The sequence below is a fragment of the Garra rufa genome, chromosome 4, assembly GCF_049309525.1.
Source record: "Garra rufa chromosome 4, GarRuf1.0, whole genome shotgun sequence".
NCBI lineage: Eukaryota > Metazoa > Chordata > Actinopteri > Cypriniformes > Cyprinidae > Garra > Garra rufa.
In genome coordinates, this window is record NC_133364.1 from 12,441,129 (window position 1) to 12,458,585 (window position 17,457).

Consider the following 17,457-nt stretch of genomic DNA (forward strand, 5'->3'; position numbering starts at 1 on the left):
TACCTAAAGAAAAGATATAAAAAGATGTATATAAAATGTATGTGGGAGACATGCACTTAAACAGACAATAAGGCAGTGAAAGAGGGGAGAGGAAAAAATTACTTTTATATTAATGCAAATAGTACACATCAAAATTTAACTATAAATTATATTATAACCAATTAATACCACAAACATAGAGTCAATCACTATAACATTTACTAACACAACAATCCTGAATGTGTACATACCAGCTGTGGTGAGTTTGATCACAGAAGACAAAAAAATTAGAGTTAGACAGCACTCCATCTTTACTGATCATACGCTTTGATGAGCTCAGAACTGACAGGTTCAGTAGAGACAGAGACAGAAAACTGTACCGCCACCAAACAACAAGCCAATCAAAGACACTTTTACCTTATTAGACAGAAGAGAGGAAATCATCAAAAAGTTTCATTGACAAATCAGACGGCGTATTTATGATTCTCACCATATTTATTTAAAGTACGCCAGCCTTAATGAAGAGGACTCCTCCTCCACCTCATCGAGACACTTAACAAGTGAGAAACATGAACCATAGAGGAGTGACAAAGTTAAACATACAGGAAACTGGTTTCAGAGTCAGGAAACATTCCAGTTTAGTTACAACATCAATGCTCAGCACCTGCAGATATACAAATACTAACACTGATAACAAACTGCTTGATGTTTCTCGCTTTAAGTTCATGTTTACTAATTGGATGCAAACTGTTTTAATAATTGTATTTTATTCAGAAGTGTATTTTAGCCATGTTTGTCAAGTATACAGTATATATTAGTACATATATTAATACATAGTAGCAGTATATTAGTAGTATACTATCTTAAAGTATACTAAACCAAGTTTGCAGCTGTACTTGTACGTGTTTACTAGTGCAATGTCGATTTGCTCCTGTAGGTGGCAGTAAAAAAAGAAAGACAAACTTGAGTATACAGCACATTTGTCCAAGTGCACCTGTCTGCAGCCTGCAGATCGAGGCGGGGCTGAATCTGGGGTGGGGCTGCACGTGTCGCCCCGCCCACATGCCTTCTCATTGGTAGTAGGTAAATTAATGACGTCGACGCAACATCCCTCCCACAACTCATCTCATTGGTTAGTGAAATGGATTGACGCCAAATGCAGTTGGAAACTATACTTATGAATTATACGTTTTATATAAACGCTGAATCCTTTGCTTATTTATTCAGCTTTCAGATGTGTACAAATCTCAATTAAAACGTACGCTTATGACTGGTTTGTGGTCCAAGGTTACATACATTTACAAGCATGTTATGCAATGTTAACCAGTGGTGTTTATTTACAGCTTTTTTTTATTTTTATTATTGTCTTAATTGTTAAGATACATAAATGTGGAAAATTATCAGCAAGAGTGTCCACTATCCTTATGTTATTAAATTAATTAATAGAAAAGTGTTGTTAAACATCAGAGTTGTTTATAAATACAAACATTTATGACACATGAATGAATTATGACGACACATAAATGAATTTCACTGTTATTTATTTAAGATAATAGTGTTCACAGTTATTTCTGATTCTCACTCCCGATCTTGACACGCGAAACAGCAGTCTGGGTCCTCTGTGCTCAAATACATTAATTTCTCTAAGAAATTTAAATAACACCCTATAACCATCTGTTGACCCTTCCCGAAGTATATCTACTAAATTGAAACATATTTTAATTTCTTCTAATTTCGCTATTAATTTACCATATCGGATTACTTCCTTGTTTAGTCAAGCCAGCTAAGGCATTTCTGGTCAACTGTACTGTGCCGTAATATGAGCGTACTTTGTTCGTTTTCTCTACATAATCCATTCACAATCGAAGAAAAGTGTTGTTTGTCTAAGAGGATCAAACGTCCATGTATACCGTTTCAAGAATGACAGATGCCAGTTTAAAAAAATAGAGTAATTCGGCTAAATATGCGCGATTCATTGCTATGATTGACAGGAATAACTGGACCAAACATCTGACAAGCTGATGGCAAAAAAGAGCTTAAATGATTCAGACTAAATTTAGAGTAACAAAACTACAGCGGGAACAAGTATGGTTAATAGATCAATGGATTTTAGAGTTCAAGATAAAACTTAAAAGATGGTATTAAACTTTATAAAATATTTAATATTCCTATCTATTCACATTGACTGCATTATTTAATTATTATACCATAATTATTTAATGTATTTGTAGTGAACTATATATTAGTATTTAAATAATTTACCCTTATAGGCTGTTTGTGTGTGAGCTTAATGATTTTCTGCACTTCCTATACTATATACTTAAGGACGGTAAAAGTACTAAAATTTATTATACTAGTAATTTTATAATAAATCGAAAAGCAAGACGTCTTGAAAAATGTAGGGAGTTTAAAAGGCAGCTGCATAATAAATAATCCTGTGCTGCCATCTTTTGGTTATATTGGGTAGTTCCATATTATGCTCAGTGCATAAGGTCAATTGTCTTCTTTCAGTTTCATATTTCCTGCACTCTAATATGACGTGTTCCACTGTTTCTTCATGCCGGCAATATTCACATTTCCCTGTGCCATGTTTACATATTTTCAGTAATGTTTCATTTAATCCCGTGTGTCCAAACCGAAGCCTTGATATTATTGTCTCTTCTCGCCTATTCCTCTCTGTACACCTTATTTCTCCCACTCTCCTTTGAATCTTATGAAACCATCGTCCTTTCCTATTTTCTTCCCATTGTTGTTGCCATTGTTTCTTTAATTTATTTTTAATAATAATTTTTGTTCCTCTAATAATAACAACTGTAAAATCAATTTGATTATTTTTAGTAACTTCCTTTGCTATTTTATCTGCTATTTCATGTCCCTTAACTTCATAATGTATTCAACGTCATTACTTTGCCACCAATGAGATGAGTTGTGGGAGTTACGTTATCTCCACATTATTAATTTACCTACAACCAATGAGAAGGCATGTGGGCGGGGCGACACGTGCAGCCCCACCCCAGATTCAGCCCCGCCTCGATCTGCAGGCTGCAGACAGGGGCTTCTCCATTTGTTTGACTGAAACACAACACAAGATCAAATTGTTACTTATACATATTTGACTGCAGTATGCTGACCAGAGAAACATTTATCATGACAATACTTCAGGAATGAAGTCTTGTTTTTAGTTTGCTGTTTAGAATCAGAACAATTCCCGGATTAATCGTTTGAGTCGGTTCTTTAGACTGCACTGTTCAGTGAATCAAAACTGTAACGACATATGAACTTTGAAATAACAAAATGAGCGCTCGATGAAGTGGATACTTACCTACAATCAACCGAAATGAAACCTGCCACTACATATCGCTTGTCAGGCATGAAGAAGCATGTTGCGTGCAGCTTTGAATGACTCGATGCTGAAGGACGATTTCCATCCAAAAGAAGTAGGCTACCATGGTTTTAATTATAACTGCAGCACTTCTATGACATTGAATGTTGTTACGTCATTCAACAGGTAACTCGGTTTGTTTTATATTTATAGATATGAGCTGCACTGGGGTTCTAATGTTCTGTTGTAAGCACTATTAGGTCATAATATATAGTCAAAGTTATTGTAAAGTGATTCATATGGTTTATAAAGAAGAAATATGTCTTTTAAACATACAATTGTTGTACTATGTGATGTGTTGTTTTTCTATAATAACAGTTTGTTTTCAGTATTATCCATTGACAAAACTCCAATATCATTTGAGTTTATGTTTAGGATGTCTTCAGTTGTCTTGTCACCATTTGTGCATTAAAAGGTAAGATTAGACATTTGAATTCAGGGGCTGTGGAATGTTTTATTGAAATGCACACAAAAATGTATTGCTATTAACAAGGCCACAAAAACAATACAACAAAATCTCACAAAGGCATAGAAGTTTTAATACAAAAAAGGTACACAAAAACATTACACATTAAGAGTTACATTTTTTTTTAACCAAGGCAGTGGATGTAATCATTGGGCCATCTTCTTTGTTGGACTCCTCCTCCACATCATCATAATCTGTTATGTTAAATGTTGTAAGTTGATGAATATTTTAAAAGGCTAAAGAAAGGAACATATTACAAATATTTTATAAATAAAGATAATATTATGAGAACAAAAGGGTTACCATAACTTACCCAACAGGTTTCTCACATCTTCACTGACGCTCATCACATCATCATACTCCTCTTGAACTCGCTCTGATCAAGAATGACATAAAAACATGTCATATCAGTTTATAAAACACTCAAAAAACACATCTCATATAAAAAAATAGTTGTGCAACTCACCTGTTACACCTTGAGAGCTTGGTCTATTAATGATGACATCATCATAATTCTCTGGTGCATCCACTACAAATGCAAACAGGATTTTAAATATTATCTGTAACAATCTTGATTTTAATGGAATATTTTTGTTTAATTGAAAAAAAGTAAAGCACCTTTTTTGATATCAGAGTCCTGTCCGCTCGTCATGACATCATCATAGCTCTCAGGTGTGTCTTCTACAAATTCACACATTCATTACATTCAGAACAAATCTGAAATGTATATCTTATTTTATTTAAAAAGTGTATATATTCTGTTGTGAATAACAGAGTGACACCTGTCTCACGATCTGGTTTCAGTCCATCAGTGATGACATCTTCATTGTATCCCGCTGTGATTTCCTTCACCATCTCTTCTGCGTCAACAGAGAATTTGTTTGGATACAAAGGCCAAATATGTTGTTGTTGTAGATCATGAGACTGAGAATTTATTAAACATCTGGTAATGAAACATGTGATCAAATAAAAAAAGTCACTAATCTTTTAGGCCACTGCTATTAGTGACATCATCATAATATGCAGTCTTGAACTCATTCGCTAAAAAAGTAGTGCAAATTGTTAATATATAAGTAAACAACAGTATTTAATAGTATTGGGTCATTAATCAAATATGTAAGAGAATTTGTTATTTACACTTATTTATTTAGGTGAATTCTTTAAAAATAATTCTTCAAAATTCCTTTGAGTAGAGTGTGTAATGAATATGTGCTTCAGCTCTCTAACCTGAGAGAAGCTCATCAGCATCTTCATACCCAGAATGCAGTTCTTCAGAGATGAGACTCTCTGTTAAAGGAGAGCAGAACCATCAGAAACATGTGTATTATTACAAACAAACTGAATCCTCATTTCATTTGGATCATAAAGAAGACAACACAGCACAAATATTAATTATTCACATTTTAAAAGTATTACAGGCAGAAATTGATTTTTGTTGGGCCTGTTAGTAAACACAAGTATCATCAAATGAACCCATTCCTCACTGCCTTCCAGAAATAGACACACACACACACACACACACACACACACACACACACACACACACACACACACACACACACACCTGCACCTACACTTACAAATACATGAACACCTCCTTATGACAATCTAGAAATACTCACAGGAAGAGACATTCACTGACACACACACACACACACACACACACACACACACGCACACACACACACACACACACACACACACACACACACACACACACACACACACACACACACAAACAAACATGCACCTGCAGCTCTGTGGTTTTCTGTCAGCAATTCTGTGGTTTGAAGCAGGAGGTTTAACAGGACTAATAATAGATGAACATCAACTGTCTGACAGACTCTTATTAATGATACTAAATGAGATTCATGGGTCATGTCTTACCCCTCTGAGTGAAGTGACTGTGTCTGTGCTGAATCTCCTCATAAATGGCATCAGTTGTCGTCCTGTGTCTCCTCTTAGAGAGAGCTGTGAGTGTAGACAGACAAACCTGCTGTCAGTTCACAACACATGACTGATCACACACTGAATAAGACACAATATGACAGTCTCTGGATCTCTCCTACATCTCCTCATCACTCTGTTCTGCTGAATCAGTATAAGCAGTGGCACTAAGAGCAGGAAGAGCACAACTCCCAGTACAATCACAAGCACTGGGGGAACGAAGAGAGACGTTGCTGGAGGAGTGACTGATGTTGAGCGAACTGGAGGAGAAACTGGAGGAGAAGCTGATGTTGTTGTGGCAGGAGTAGTGGACACTGACAGATCTGGCAAAACAGACACAAACACGTAAACAATCATGCAAATGTTGGATTTAAACAAATATTACTAGCAATTAAATTATCCAGAAATTTTCCCAGACCTACGCAGTTGAGTGTAACAAGCTTCTTGGGCGAGCAGTAAGAGTGGTTATTTAGGGAGAGAGGACAGTCCCACAGGTGAATCTCATTCCCTCTGCATTGACCTTTGTTCAACCATACAACACCTTCACCAGCACCAAAGACTGAATTCCCATCAGTCCTCAGTGCTGCTCCACAACCCAGCTGCCTGCAGACCACCTGAGCATCGCTGATGTCCCACTGATCATCACAGACTGAGCCCCACACAGCGTTATGATACACCTCCAGCCTCCCAGAGCACCGGCCCTCCCCTCCACTCAGTCTTAGAGGAACATGATCTAAAACATACACATAACCAACACTGAGCAGTTTCAGCACAACATTTACAACAAAATACACTCAAAAACTGAAGATAGAGTTTTAAAAGCAAATTAAATGCACTGATTTTAAATGCAAATAATGTAATGCACAGATAATAATATACAGTATGAGCCAAATATAAGCTTAAACTAAGAAACATTAACAAATGTATAATCAGGAAACATACTTGAACACTGTCTCTGGTGAGGAGATGCTGAACATGTCAGACGACTACGAGGAGACACATCACTCTCATCCACTGAAATTATACATTATACAATCAAGATTCTTTCCATCAGTTTGGTTCAGTTTTGCAGACAAATTAGTTTACTTACCACATAAATGTGGCATTTAAAGAAATATGACTACTGGGACTATATAAAATCATTTTAATATCATCTCACCTGAGCAAATAATTCTGGCCACTTCATCTTCACTACAGTAGTTTTCACCCCAGGATGGAGATGGACACTGCCATAAAGTGGAGTCGTGTGGTCGACATGTTACTTTATCCAGCCAGTTAGGACCTGATTTCAGTTTTGATGTAGCATCAGACAAAACACCAGATCTTCCACAGTTCAGCTCTTGACAGATCAGACTCGCTGTGTCTCTTTCCATCTGGTTCCAGCACACATTACCCCAGGATCCATTGTAGAAAACTTCCACATTTCCTTCACAGCCTTCAGTTAACCTGATCTCTTTATACTCTAGATAGAAATGATTAAAATATAAATATATAAAATATATATATATAAAAAAAATCATTTTAAAATATTTGAATTGAAAAACCTTGCCATAAACATGTGATAGTGCTGAAAGGTTATTTCTGAAACCTTTATATCAACTTTAATTTTAAAGAATATTTACAGCACCTCATTTACCTGAGCACACGATTCCTACATCCTCCTTGTGTTGACAGTCATGTTTTCCCCAGCCTGGAGAAGAGCAGCTCCACAGGGACGTCTCATTCCCCTCACACTCCACCTCATCCAGCCATATGGGTCCAGAACCAGGACCAAACCAGGCTGGTACCTGCTGGTTACTGAGGGCCACTCCACACTGCAGCTGTCTGCACAACACATGGGCATCTTTAATATCCCAGGAGTCATCACACACTGTCCCCCATGAGCCGCTGTGAAACACCTCCAGCCTCCCTGCACAGTCTCCCCCAGAACCCACCAGCCTGATGGACCCATGACCTGATATACAGAGAAAGAAAAACACATTATTGATCACTGACAACTGAAGAATCTGCTTAGATGTTGTTCTCACCAAGGCAGGTGATTGCCAGCTGTTGTGTGGAGCTGCAGTTGAGGGTTTGGGGAGAGCTGCAGTTCCCCAGATGAGCTTCACTCCCAGAGCACTGGAAGCCCGTCACACACTCATGACTGTGTTCAGGACTGGATGAAGAGGAGCCGTAGAAGTTCAGCACAGAGCCACAGCCCAGCTGTCTGCAGACCACAGAGGATTCAGTGAGACTCCAGGAGTCCAGAAGAACTCTCCTCCAGACCTGATGGATGAAAACTTCCACCTCCCCCTCACACTGTCTCTCTCCAGACAACCGAACCAGACCATCATGAAGAGCCAGAGAGGAATCTGAGGAGATGATGTTTCATTTTATTAAGATATTGCAAGCAGTGTTTCCAACAAATTTTCAGGGGAAGTTGCTAAAGGCAGGTCGATTTTTTGCTAAATTGACATTGTTGAAGTCACTGCAAGATGACATTGTTACATAACCAGGACACAAAACTTTGTTATTGTAGAACGCATAATGAGATTGCTTAAACTGACTGGCCTCTCAGTGAAAAATAGGATTTGAAATGGGTTTATTTATATTCGTTTATAAAATTAGTAAAAGTAAAGGTAATATAAACAACATATTTTTTATGTACAGATGTTTTCATTTTTTAATAAAACATTGAATTATTGAATAGTTACACATTTTTAACAATTACATTTTATTAATTTTATTTATTTCTTACTTACTTACTGATATATTCTAGCTATGCTACACTTTAAGAAAAGGCTGTTTAAATAGGAGTGTACTGTGTTAATATGAAGACATTTTCTGTATTGAGGTGTTTTACATTTATTTTTAAAATATACATAGCTTTTTGTTTTTAGGGCTTTTTTGTTATGTTAGGAATACATGTCATGTATGACAGGGGTTTTCAACCTTTTAGGATACGTGCCCCCCCAAGTTTGTCTAATTTCATTTGTCTACGAGTCAGATTCTCGCGCCCCCCCACCCCACAGGTTGAAATGAAAACCCCTGATGTATGTTACCATAACAGATAATTCCCTGGCAGAAAATTACCATTACCCTTTTCAGATTTTGTTTTTGTTTTGTTGACCTTACTGAACTGATTAGGAGCAAGCTAATAACAAGGAGCATCATAAATAAACAATTATTATTGAACAGTTGCAACTAGCAACTTAATTCCTATTTGATGGGTGTACTGCTAGACAACTCTCTCCAGACTGATGTGCTGTCTGGATGGCTAGCTGTTTAGTAGTTTATTTAAAGGGAAAATGCACTTTTCAAAAGTTGGCCATTAAATTTAACAAATAGATACATTTGTTGCTAGGTGTTTCAGAAGAAAAAAAGTTCCTAAATCTAGCAACAAAAGTGGTTTTAAATTTTTTTTTTCAATAAAATCCTCTCACCAGAGCAAATGACTCCAGCATCTTGTCTATGAGAACATTCAGCTCGACTCCATGAAGAGATGGAACATTCTGAGAGTTTAGTTTCATTCCCGTCACAATCAAACACATCAGCCCAGATTTCACCACTTCCCTCTCCAAACCAGTCTGATCCCACAACAGACACAGCAATCCCACAATTCAGCTGTCTACAGAGGACACTGGCAGCTCTCATATCCCAGCATGCATCACACACTGTGCCCCACTCATTGAGGAACTGCAGCTCCACTCGACCAGAACAGGAGTCTGGACCATTTACCAGTCTGAGATCAGTGTAACCTGGAGAAAGAACAGAGAGTTTTTTTAAACAGCATGAAACATTCAAAAGTAGTATGTTTGAAAAAAAACCTACCAGAACATAACAGTCCAATGTCATTCTCACGAGTACAGTTGTATATGAGAGATGATGATGTTGGACAGAAAGATATATAAGATTCATTTCCTCTACACTGAATCTCTTGTGTCCACATCTGAGTGTCTCCTTTGCCAAAAGCAGCTTCTCCCAGCACCTGTACAGGAGCCCCACAGTCCAGCTCTCTACACACAACCTCTGCATCCTGCTGGTCAAAGGCAGCGTCACACACAGTGTGCCATATGTTCCCATGAACCAACTCTAATCTCCCAGAGCACAGGTGAGACCCATTAACAAGTCTAGACTGTTTATGATCTATATATTACATAAAACACACACACAAACAGTGGTTATTCAGAGTGGTAAGCCAAAATTTATATTTCATACAACATTTACTTTTCAGTTACTAAAACCCAGGTCTACTCATGATATATCTCTTATTTCCCAGTGCACAGAAACAAGTCTGGGAATGTGGCATGTGTCTACATCACAAATAAAAATGTGATGTGCTAATTATTTCATTATTAAGAGAAACATCATTTCAATTATTTATTTTATGTTTCTAACAAAACATTTAAGCAGATTGAACAGGCTCACCGGAGCATCTGACTCCAGCATCTTCACCATGACTACAGTCACCGGCACCCCATCCATTTGATCTACAGTCCTTCAGCGTAGACTCTGATCCACTACAGGCTACTCCATCCATCAAGATTTTTCCTGATCCTGGTCCAAAGTGAGCCTTATCATCACCCAAAGCCTCTACAGCCTCTCCACAGTCCAGCTCTCTACACACCACTGCAGCATCAGCCATATCCCAGCCATCATCACACACTGTTCCCCACTGACCTCTATGATGAACCTCCACTCTACCAGCACAGGGACTGTTACCACCCACTAACCTAACGGTCTCAAAATCTGTACATGAAAGAGAGAGAAATAGATTTAACCACAGTAATATAACAGAAGTTGAAGGTAGTAAATACAAATATTATACATATTTTGAATTGGACAAATATAGCTGGACAAGAGTATATCACAAATAAACTGCATCATTAATTTGAAGAAAGCAAATAGTTTAGTTTATTGCTTTTGTTGTGTTACATTTTTTTTTTACACACAAACCCCAAAAGAGACAACATTCACAACAGCACACATCTCTTACAATAACAAAATGTATTTCAATTTTAAGTCTTCTCAATAGGTTTTCCACTATAACTATATATAAAAAAAATTAATAAAATAAAATGATTAACTTTTTATACATGGCAACTACACAAGGATGTGACAATAGTAAAATGCAGCACTCGGTTGATAGGGTGTTTCTAGGTGGTAGCTAGGGCATTGCTAAGCAGTTGCTAGGGTATTTTGGGCAGTTGCTAGAGCATTGCTAGGGTATTGGCTGATTGTTACTATGGAGTTTAATAGAGCTCTGAGCATGTTCGTAGCCTGATTTAGCACTTAGCTAATCACTATTAGGCTTTAGCACATAACTATTAACTGCTTGCATGAGTAGCATGCATAATGGAAGTCTTGTTTGCTAGCATGAGTCAATATGCAAAAGCCCCATGTTTCTATGACACTTCTATTCAAAGATCCCCTTTTGATCTATTTAAATGGAAAGGGTGGTTGCTAGGGTGTGGCGATGAAGATAATAGATCATTGCTTATTGGTTACTTGAAAAGATAAGTCAAAATGAGTGTGAGAGAGAGTTAGAGAGAGAGAGAGAAAGGGTTTCCTAAGGAGAGAGAGTTGAGATTCAAATTCACAAACACTCTATCAGTGTAAATCCCTGGGATTTTTGTTGTTGTTGTTGTTTTTTTTGCCCACTTTTTCGTCCGATGTGTGAACATTGTAGGTTCAATTGCTTAGAAAACATATAACACAACTCTCTTCAATAAGCCAGTCGATTTGACACCTCGTTCATGGGTCTACGACAAACAGTTACGGGTTACGTGCCAAAGTTTTGTGTGGAAGAAGAATGCAAGAAGAACAACACTGATGCTTTGCCTTTGGCAAGAACCACTAATAAAAGTTAAATATTGAAATTACCAGAACATATCAGTCCCACACTGTTCTCTTGAGAGCACTGTATGCCATGTGAACTTGGACACAGTCGAATGAATGATTCATTTCCTCTGCACTGAATCTCTTGTGTCCACATCTGAGTGTCTCCTTTAGCAAAAGCAGCTGCTCCCAGCACCTGTACATTAGCCCCACAATCCAGCTCTCTACACACAACCTCTGCATCCTGCTGGCCAAAGGCAGCATCACACACTGACATCCACACCTGATCATGAAGTATCTCTAACCTCCCAGAGCAGCGAGAACCTCCAACCAGCCTGACACCTGAACAAAGACAAAGAAACATTGATAACACAGGTGAGAACCAGCAACAAGACTAGATCTTAACGTTAAGGTTTCTAGTAATATTTACACAACACAGAAGACCAGCTGTAGCTATGATTATGATATAGACATAAAACCAACAGTATGTCAGTGTTTATTTTTAATAGATAAAAAGTTTTAGATAAAATATTGTTGATGAGTTGCTCTAAAAAGAAATTGCATAAAAATATTTTACATTTCATATATGATGTCTGAATGAATGAAAGTTTGATGAATGTTGAATTAACACCCTCCTGTTATCCTTGGGGTCAAGTTGACCCCATTCAATGTTTAACGTATGTACATATATAATTGACTTTTTTTTTTTTTTCAGATTGAATGACTTTTCCTAATTTAATGGGGAAAACTTGGTAAACATAAAATTAACTTGATATTATTTTTTCAATGCCCTGTACACATTTTGTCACATCGGTGTTCTTTGGGGTCAATTTGACCCCAGGTTCTTTTAGCTGTATAAAAAATGAGAAATATAAAAAAAAATTTACACACATTTGTTTTGGGTGATATTGAGGTCACTATAACATGCTATGATTTTATAATATGCACTACAATTTTATATGTTAAGTATAATAAATATTAAAACTAAAAACTAACACAACCATACCTGTAGTATTGCGAGAACCACTGTCAATTGAATTGCTCTCTCAATTGAAAATGGCCTCTACGCAAAGGTTTTCTGTCAGTGAGATTTTGTCACAGGTGTTTGACAGTGAAAGTGTGTGTGTGTGTGTGTGGGGGGGGGGGGGGGGGGGGGTTTCAGAGTGTTGTTAAGTAGTCAACAAAGACATCAATTACCTGACACTAACCTTTTAGCAAAAAAAAAAAAAATCATATTCTGGAGGTTTTAAAATGCTGGGGTCAAATTGAACCCAGTGGAAAAAAGGTGTTAGCGGATTTTAGGGTAACAGGAGGGTTAACAGGGTGCATGCATGGAGCAGCTCACCAGAGCATCTGACACCAGCATCTTTACCATGATCACAGTCACTATCACCCCATTCTTCTGAGCTACAGTCCTTCAGTGTAGACTCTGATCCGCTACAGTCTATTCCATCCATCCTTTTTTGTTTTGATCCTTGTCCAAAATAAGCACCACCCAGAGCAACTACAGCCTCTCCACAGTCCAGCTCTCTACACACCACTGCAGCCCCAGCGATATCCCAGTCATCATCACACACTGTTCCCCACTGACCATCATGATGCACCTCCACTCTACCAGCACAGGGACTGTTACCACCAACCAACCTAACAGTTTTGAAGTCTGTACATGAAAGAGAGGGATTTATCCAACATATACATACATAGAACAGTCGAAGATTGTGAAGCTGATGAACATATGAAGACTTCAGATGCAAAACCCTCAAAGTCTGTCTGACATTTTTCTTTTAAATGAGACTAGAACAACAAGTAACTGACAACAGTTTTTTTTTTTTTGCATCTATAGCCTTTATATAGTCATGTAATACAGAGAACACTGTACACAGAAATATAACATAAAGCTGGAGCACAAGCTGAGTGCTCTTCTGAACAAGAACTTGCATTCTTGCATTAAATTCTAAAATATTACTGATAGTTAATAGTCTAGTGTCTCAAGATAATTTTTTTCTAAATTACACAGGCCTCTGTTCTAGTAATATAAGGCCATCACAGATAAACTGCTTATTTAAACATCATTTCAAATCTGTAGACTATTTTGTTCTTACCAGAAGTGGTTAGAGTGATTATAGATGAGAGTAAAATGAGTGTCAGACATCCATCCATCTTCTTCTGCTCGTCACAGCGTCTTTTTGACTCTAACAGCACAACTTTCTCCTCTGCTCCCTCAAACACACTGAAGAAACTGACTCCTGTCAGCCCCCTAAAAAGAGATAGAGACTCACAGCTGCCAATGACACTCACTGTTACCTTATTAGATACAACAGAGGAAATCATCAAACACAATGAGTGACAAATCAGAAAGCAGCATTTTTATTTTCTCCAAATATATCAATAATGTGTCAGCGCTGATGAGCGGGACTCCTCCTCCAGCGTGAAGAGACACTTCACTGAGGACAGACTCGTGTCAGTCATAAGTCAGTGTGGAGATAAAGTCACACTAAACTTAAAGCAGATTGATACAGAAACACTGCAGCTTATATTCAGCATCAAAGCCTGAACCTGAACACAGCAGATACAAGCACTGATGACTGACTGCTCACTTCAGACTCTTACTAAAACTTTACATCACACACAAATAGCTGAATTATAATAAACAGAACCTATTAAAAAGTTATTTCTTGGGACACCTGTACATAATTTAAGTGCATTTTAACAACACTGCTCTGATATTCTAACAAGAGCACAATAAACAAAATGCTATTACATTATAAAATGAACTGGACTGTTTGTGTACAACAAAAAAAAGGGGCTATTCAGGCAGGATTTGTAAATAAACACTGGTTTCTTTTCCAAATACATTCATCTGGTATTATATCTCGACATTTGTAGCTGTAGATGTGTTTAACACTGTAATGTGTGATTCATCCAGCAGATGGCAGCAAAACACTTTTTATTGTAAAGAGGAGCAGACAAGAGTCTTGTATCACCACATGAGGGAGACTATTACTGTTAAACATTTTTCTGCATAAAATTGTTCATTTCTTTTTACATTACCACACAAAAATATATTTTTCTTCTTCAACTGTCTACAAATACATTCCACAAATAAATTAATTACCAGTGTATTTTACAACATAATAAACATGATTTAAGCCTTTAATTTAACGTCACACTTCTTTTTCACAAGGGTAGAAGGAATATAAACCTGTCCACTTTAAAATACTGCATAAAATATACCCTGTTAACTCAACTGTTTCCAAATATCTTGATATTCCTAGGACCTGCACTTTTTGTGGCAACGAAGATGAAACCTTAATACATTTATATTTTTCTTGTGAATTTGTTCAGAAGTTTTGGTTTGATTTGTATTCTTATTTTAACAAACCCCTTGTCCTTGCACAATCTTTTAGCTTAAAAGATATTGTTTGTTATTACTCTGACCCTGCCAACAAATCTAAAGAATATATTTTCAACTTTTTTATTTTATTTGGCAAATTCTTTATACATAAGCAAAAATTTGTGGCCTCTGTTCCCACTCATTCGCATTTTCTGGTTGAATTCGAGTCACTGCTCACATCTTTTTATTTGACTAGTAATAATAAATGTGTCAGGTTTTTGGAAATAGATGGCTTTCCTTCATTGCTTTTACATTATTTTTTAATTATGTTTTTTTTTTCTCTAAAAATTCTAAGCAACATACCCCCTTACTGTATTTTATTTATCTTCTTCTTACTTCTATCTTTCTTTACATTGTTAATGTTCTCCTGAGGATTATTGTATATTTCATCTTTTTGAATAAAAAAAAGAGTAATTAAAAAAAGAAAAAAAAAGAAAAAGGAATATAAACATACCTGCTTTAGCATCTGTCCTGTGGGGAAGGGTCTCAGGTGTGTATCAGTCTGTCTCCAATCACAAATTTGAGTCACATGGTCTCCATTTCACTTTCACTCCAGCAGTTCAGCTCATGACAGATCAGATTCAATGCGTTATTAAAATATAACCAAAATAAAACAATTACAAATGTTCTGAAAATGATTACCTATTTATCTGTAGCATCAAAATGCAAAATACTGCCGCATCTCTGTGTTCCTTGTTTAGTTTGACCTATTTTCCTTTGTTAGCCCCTGATTAGCTTACACCTGTTTTCTGTTCCTTCGATTACTCTATGCAAGTATATATAGCTCTCACTGGCCTTGATGTTATGAATATGATTATGTTTTATAGGTATGCCAGTCTGTTTCTTGATTCCTGTGTTCGTTAAAACTCCTTTTGTTTATATTTCATCTGGTCGTTTGGATTATATACACAGCTACGGTTAAACTAATACACAAAAGTAGAATATGTAATGCAGTTCTGTGTAACTCGTCCATTAAGAGTGTTATCAATTAACGATAACATCATTATCATCATCTTGTGACTATATTGTTCTCACACACATTATAAGCTCTTAAATGTAACATTAAACTGAAATGTTCATCTTGAAAATTAAGATTCATGTCTTTAAAGTCTGTACCCAGTCAGTATTATTTCTCTGAATAAGCTATGTATATATTTTATTTCCTGGTTGAGCAACATCTATTTCGGACTCTTCAAGACTGTGCTGTTTTACTGAATAACAGTTTCCATAGAGGTAAAATGTGTTGCATGTAATTATTAATAAATGCTACTGTTAACATAATCCAGAGCCAAAATCCAGAGACTAATAAAACAATATTACAACACAACATAGTTAAGCAAAAGCTGCATATGTTACAAAGCATACATCTTTATTCAGATCTCAGAATGAGCACTTTGACATCTGTAATACATGTTGAGATGTCTTGTTTATCCGCCAATCAAATGTTCAATACTGTAATGAATACACATATAAATAATATTACTCACATGAGCAGATGACTCCAGGATCATATTTATGTGTTGTGACGAGCTTCCACAGAGGGATCAGCGTCGCCCTGGCAACCAACCACGTGCACCTGCACGCACTCACCACCGGCTGATCGGTCACAGCTGCACCTCATCAGCCACGGCCTATTTAAGCAGCACATGCTGAAGCAAACAGATAGACTTTGGTCTTGAGCCGAATGCAACGTGCTCTAACCTTTCTCTCTTGTTCTCCGACAGACAGCAGCGAGTGACCGATCAGCCCACACGTTTTGGAGCACGTTGGACACCCTCTTCTCACTCGGATTGAGCACTTGGAGCACAGAAAGCACCGATCACGCCAGCACTTTTCACCGGCTCACCTACTTTCATTCTCCTTTTATTTATTGTAAATAAATCCACCCTCCGGGGCCTTGTTTTCACTAAGCCTGCCTTGTCGAGTGGTTCTTCCCCCGTCACAGTGTACAGACATGTTTATTCCATCCTGCTGATCCACAGTTCTTTAACGTGGACTCTGTTCCAGTGCATATTAAAACACTCATCCAAACTGGTCCTGATCCTTGACCAAAATGAGCATCAGTCAGAGTATCTACAGGTTCTCCACAGTCCAGCTCTCTACACACCACTGCAGCATCAACCATATCCCAGCTAGAATCACACACTGTTCCCCACTGACCTCGATGAAGAACCTCCACTCTACCAGCACAGCGACTGTTACCATTTACCAGTCTCACATTCATTGCATCTATGAGAGAGGGAAACAGAGAGAAAGTGGCCTAAAATTGGCACAACTACTGGCAATGCTAAGTAGCTGCACTGTGGCCTAGTAAGTTCTTAAAGCAATTACTTAAATTTGGACCTGCTCCTGAGCTATTTTCTTTTCTTTTTAGAGCTTGAAGTAAAAGATTGGAAGTAATGCAATTACTTTTATTTCAAAATAATATAACTACAGGATAAGTCTAGTAGTGCTTGCCCATGCAAAACGTAA

The 17,457-nt window shown here is 37.2% G+C and overlaps 1 protein-coding gene across 1 annotated transcript; it reads right to left on the bottom strand.

Moving 5' to 3' along the window:
- Positions 1-4,806: 4,806 nt before the first annotated feature.
- LOC141332778 (scavenger receptor cysteine-rich type 1 protein M130-like) lies at positions 4,807-16,841 on the bottom strand. The gene is made up of 16 exons (XM_073837738.1): positions 16,771-16,841; positions 13,694-13,848; positions 12,937-13,251; positions 11,637-11,933; positions 10,182-10,502; positions 9,585-9,899; positions 9,197-9,511; positions 7,802-8,125; positions 7,411-7,728; positions 6,934-7,236; positions 6,717-6,788; positions 6,193-6,507; positions 5,897-6,097; positions 5,715-5,798; positions 5,055-5,114; positions 4,807-4,868 (listed from the first exon to the last, which is right to left on the bottom strand). The coding sequence occupies exons 1-16, from the start codon at positions 16,839-16,841 to the stop codon at positions 4,807-4,809; spliced, it is 3,528 nt and encodes a 1,175-aa protein (XP_073693839.1).
- Positions 16,842-17,457: the final 616 nt, after the last annotated feature.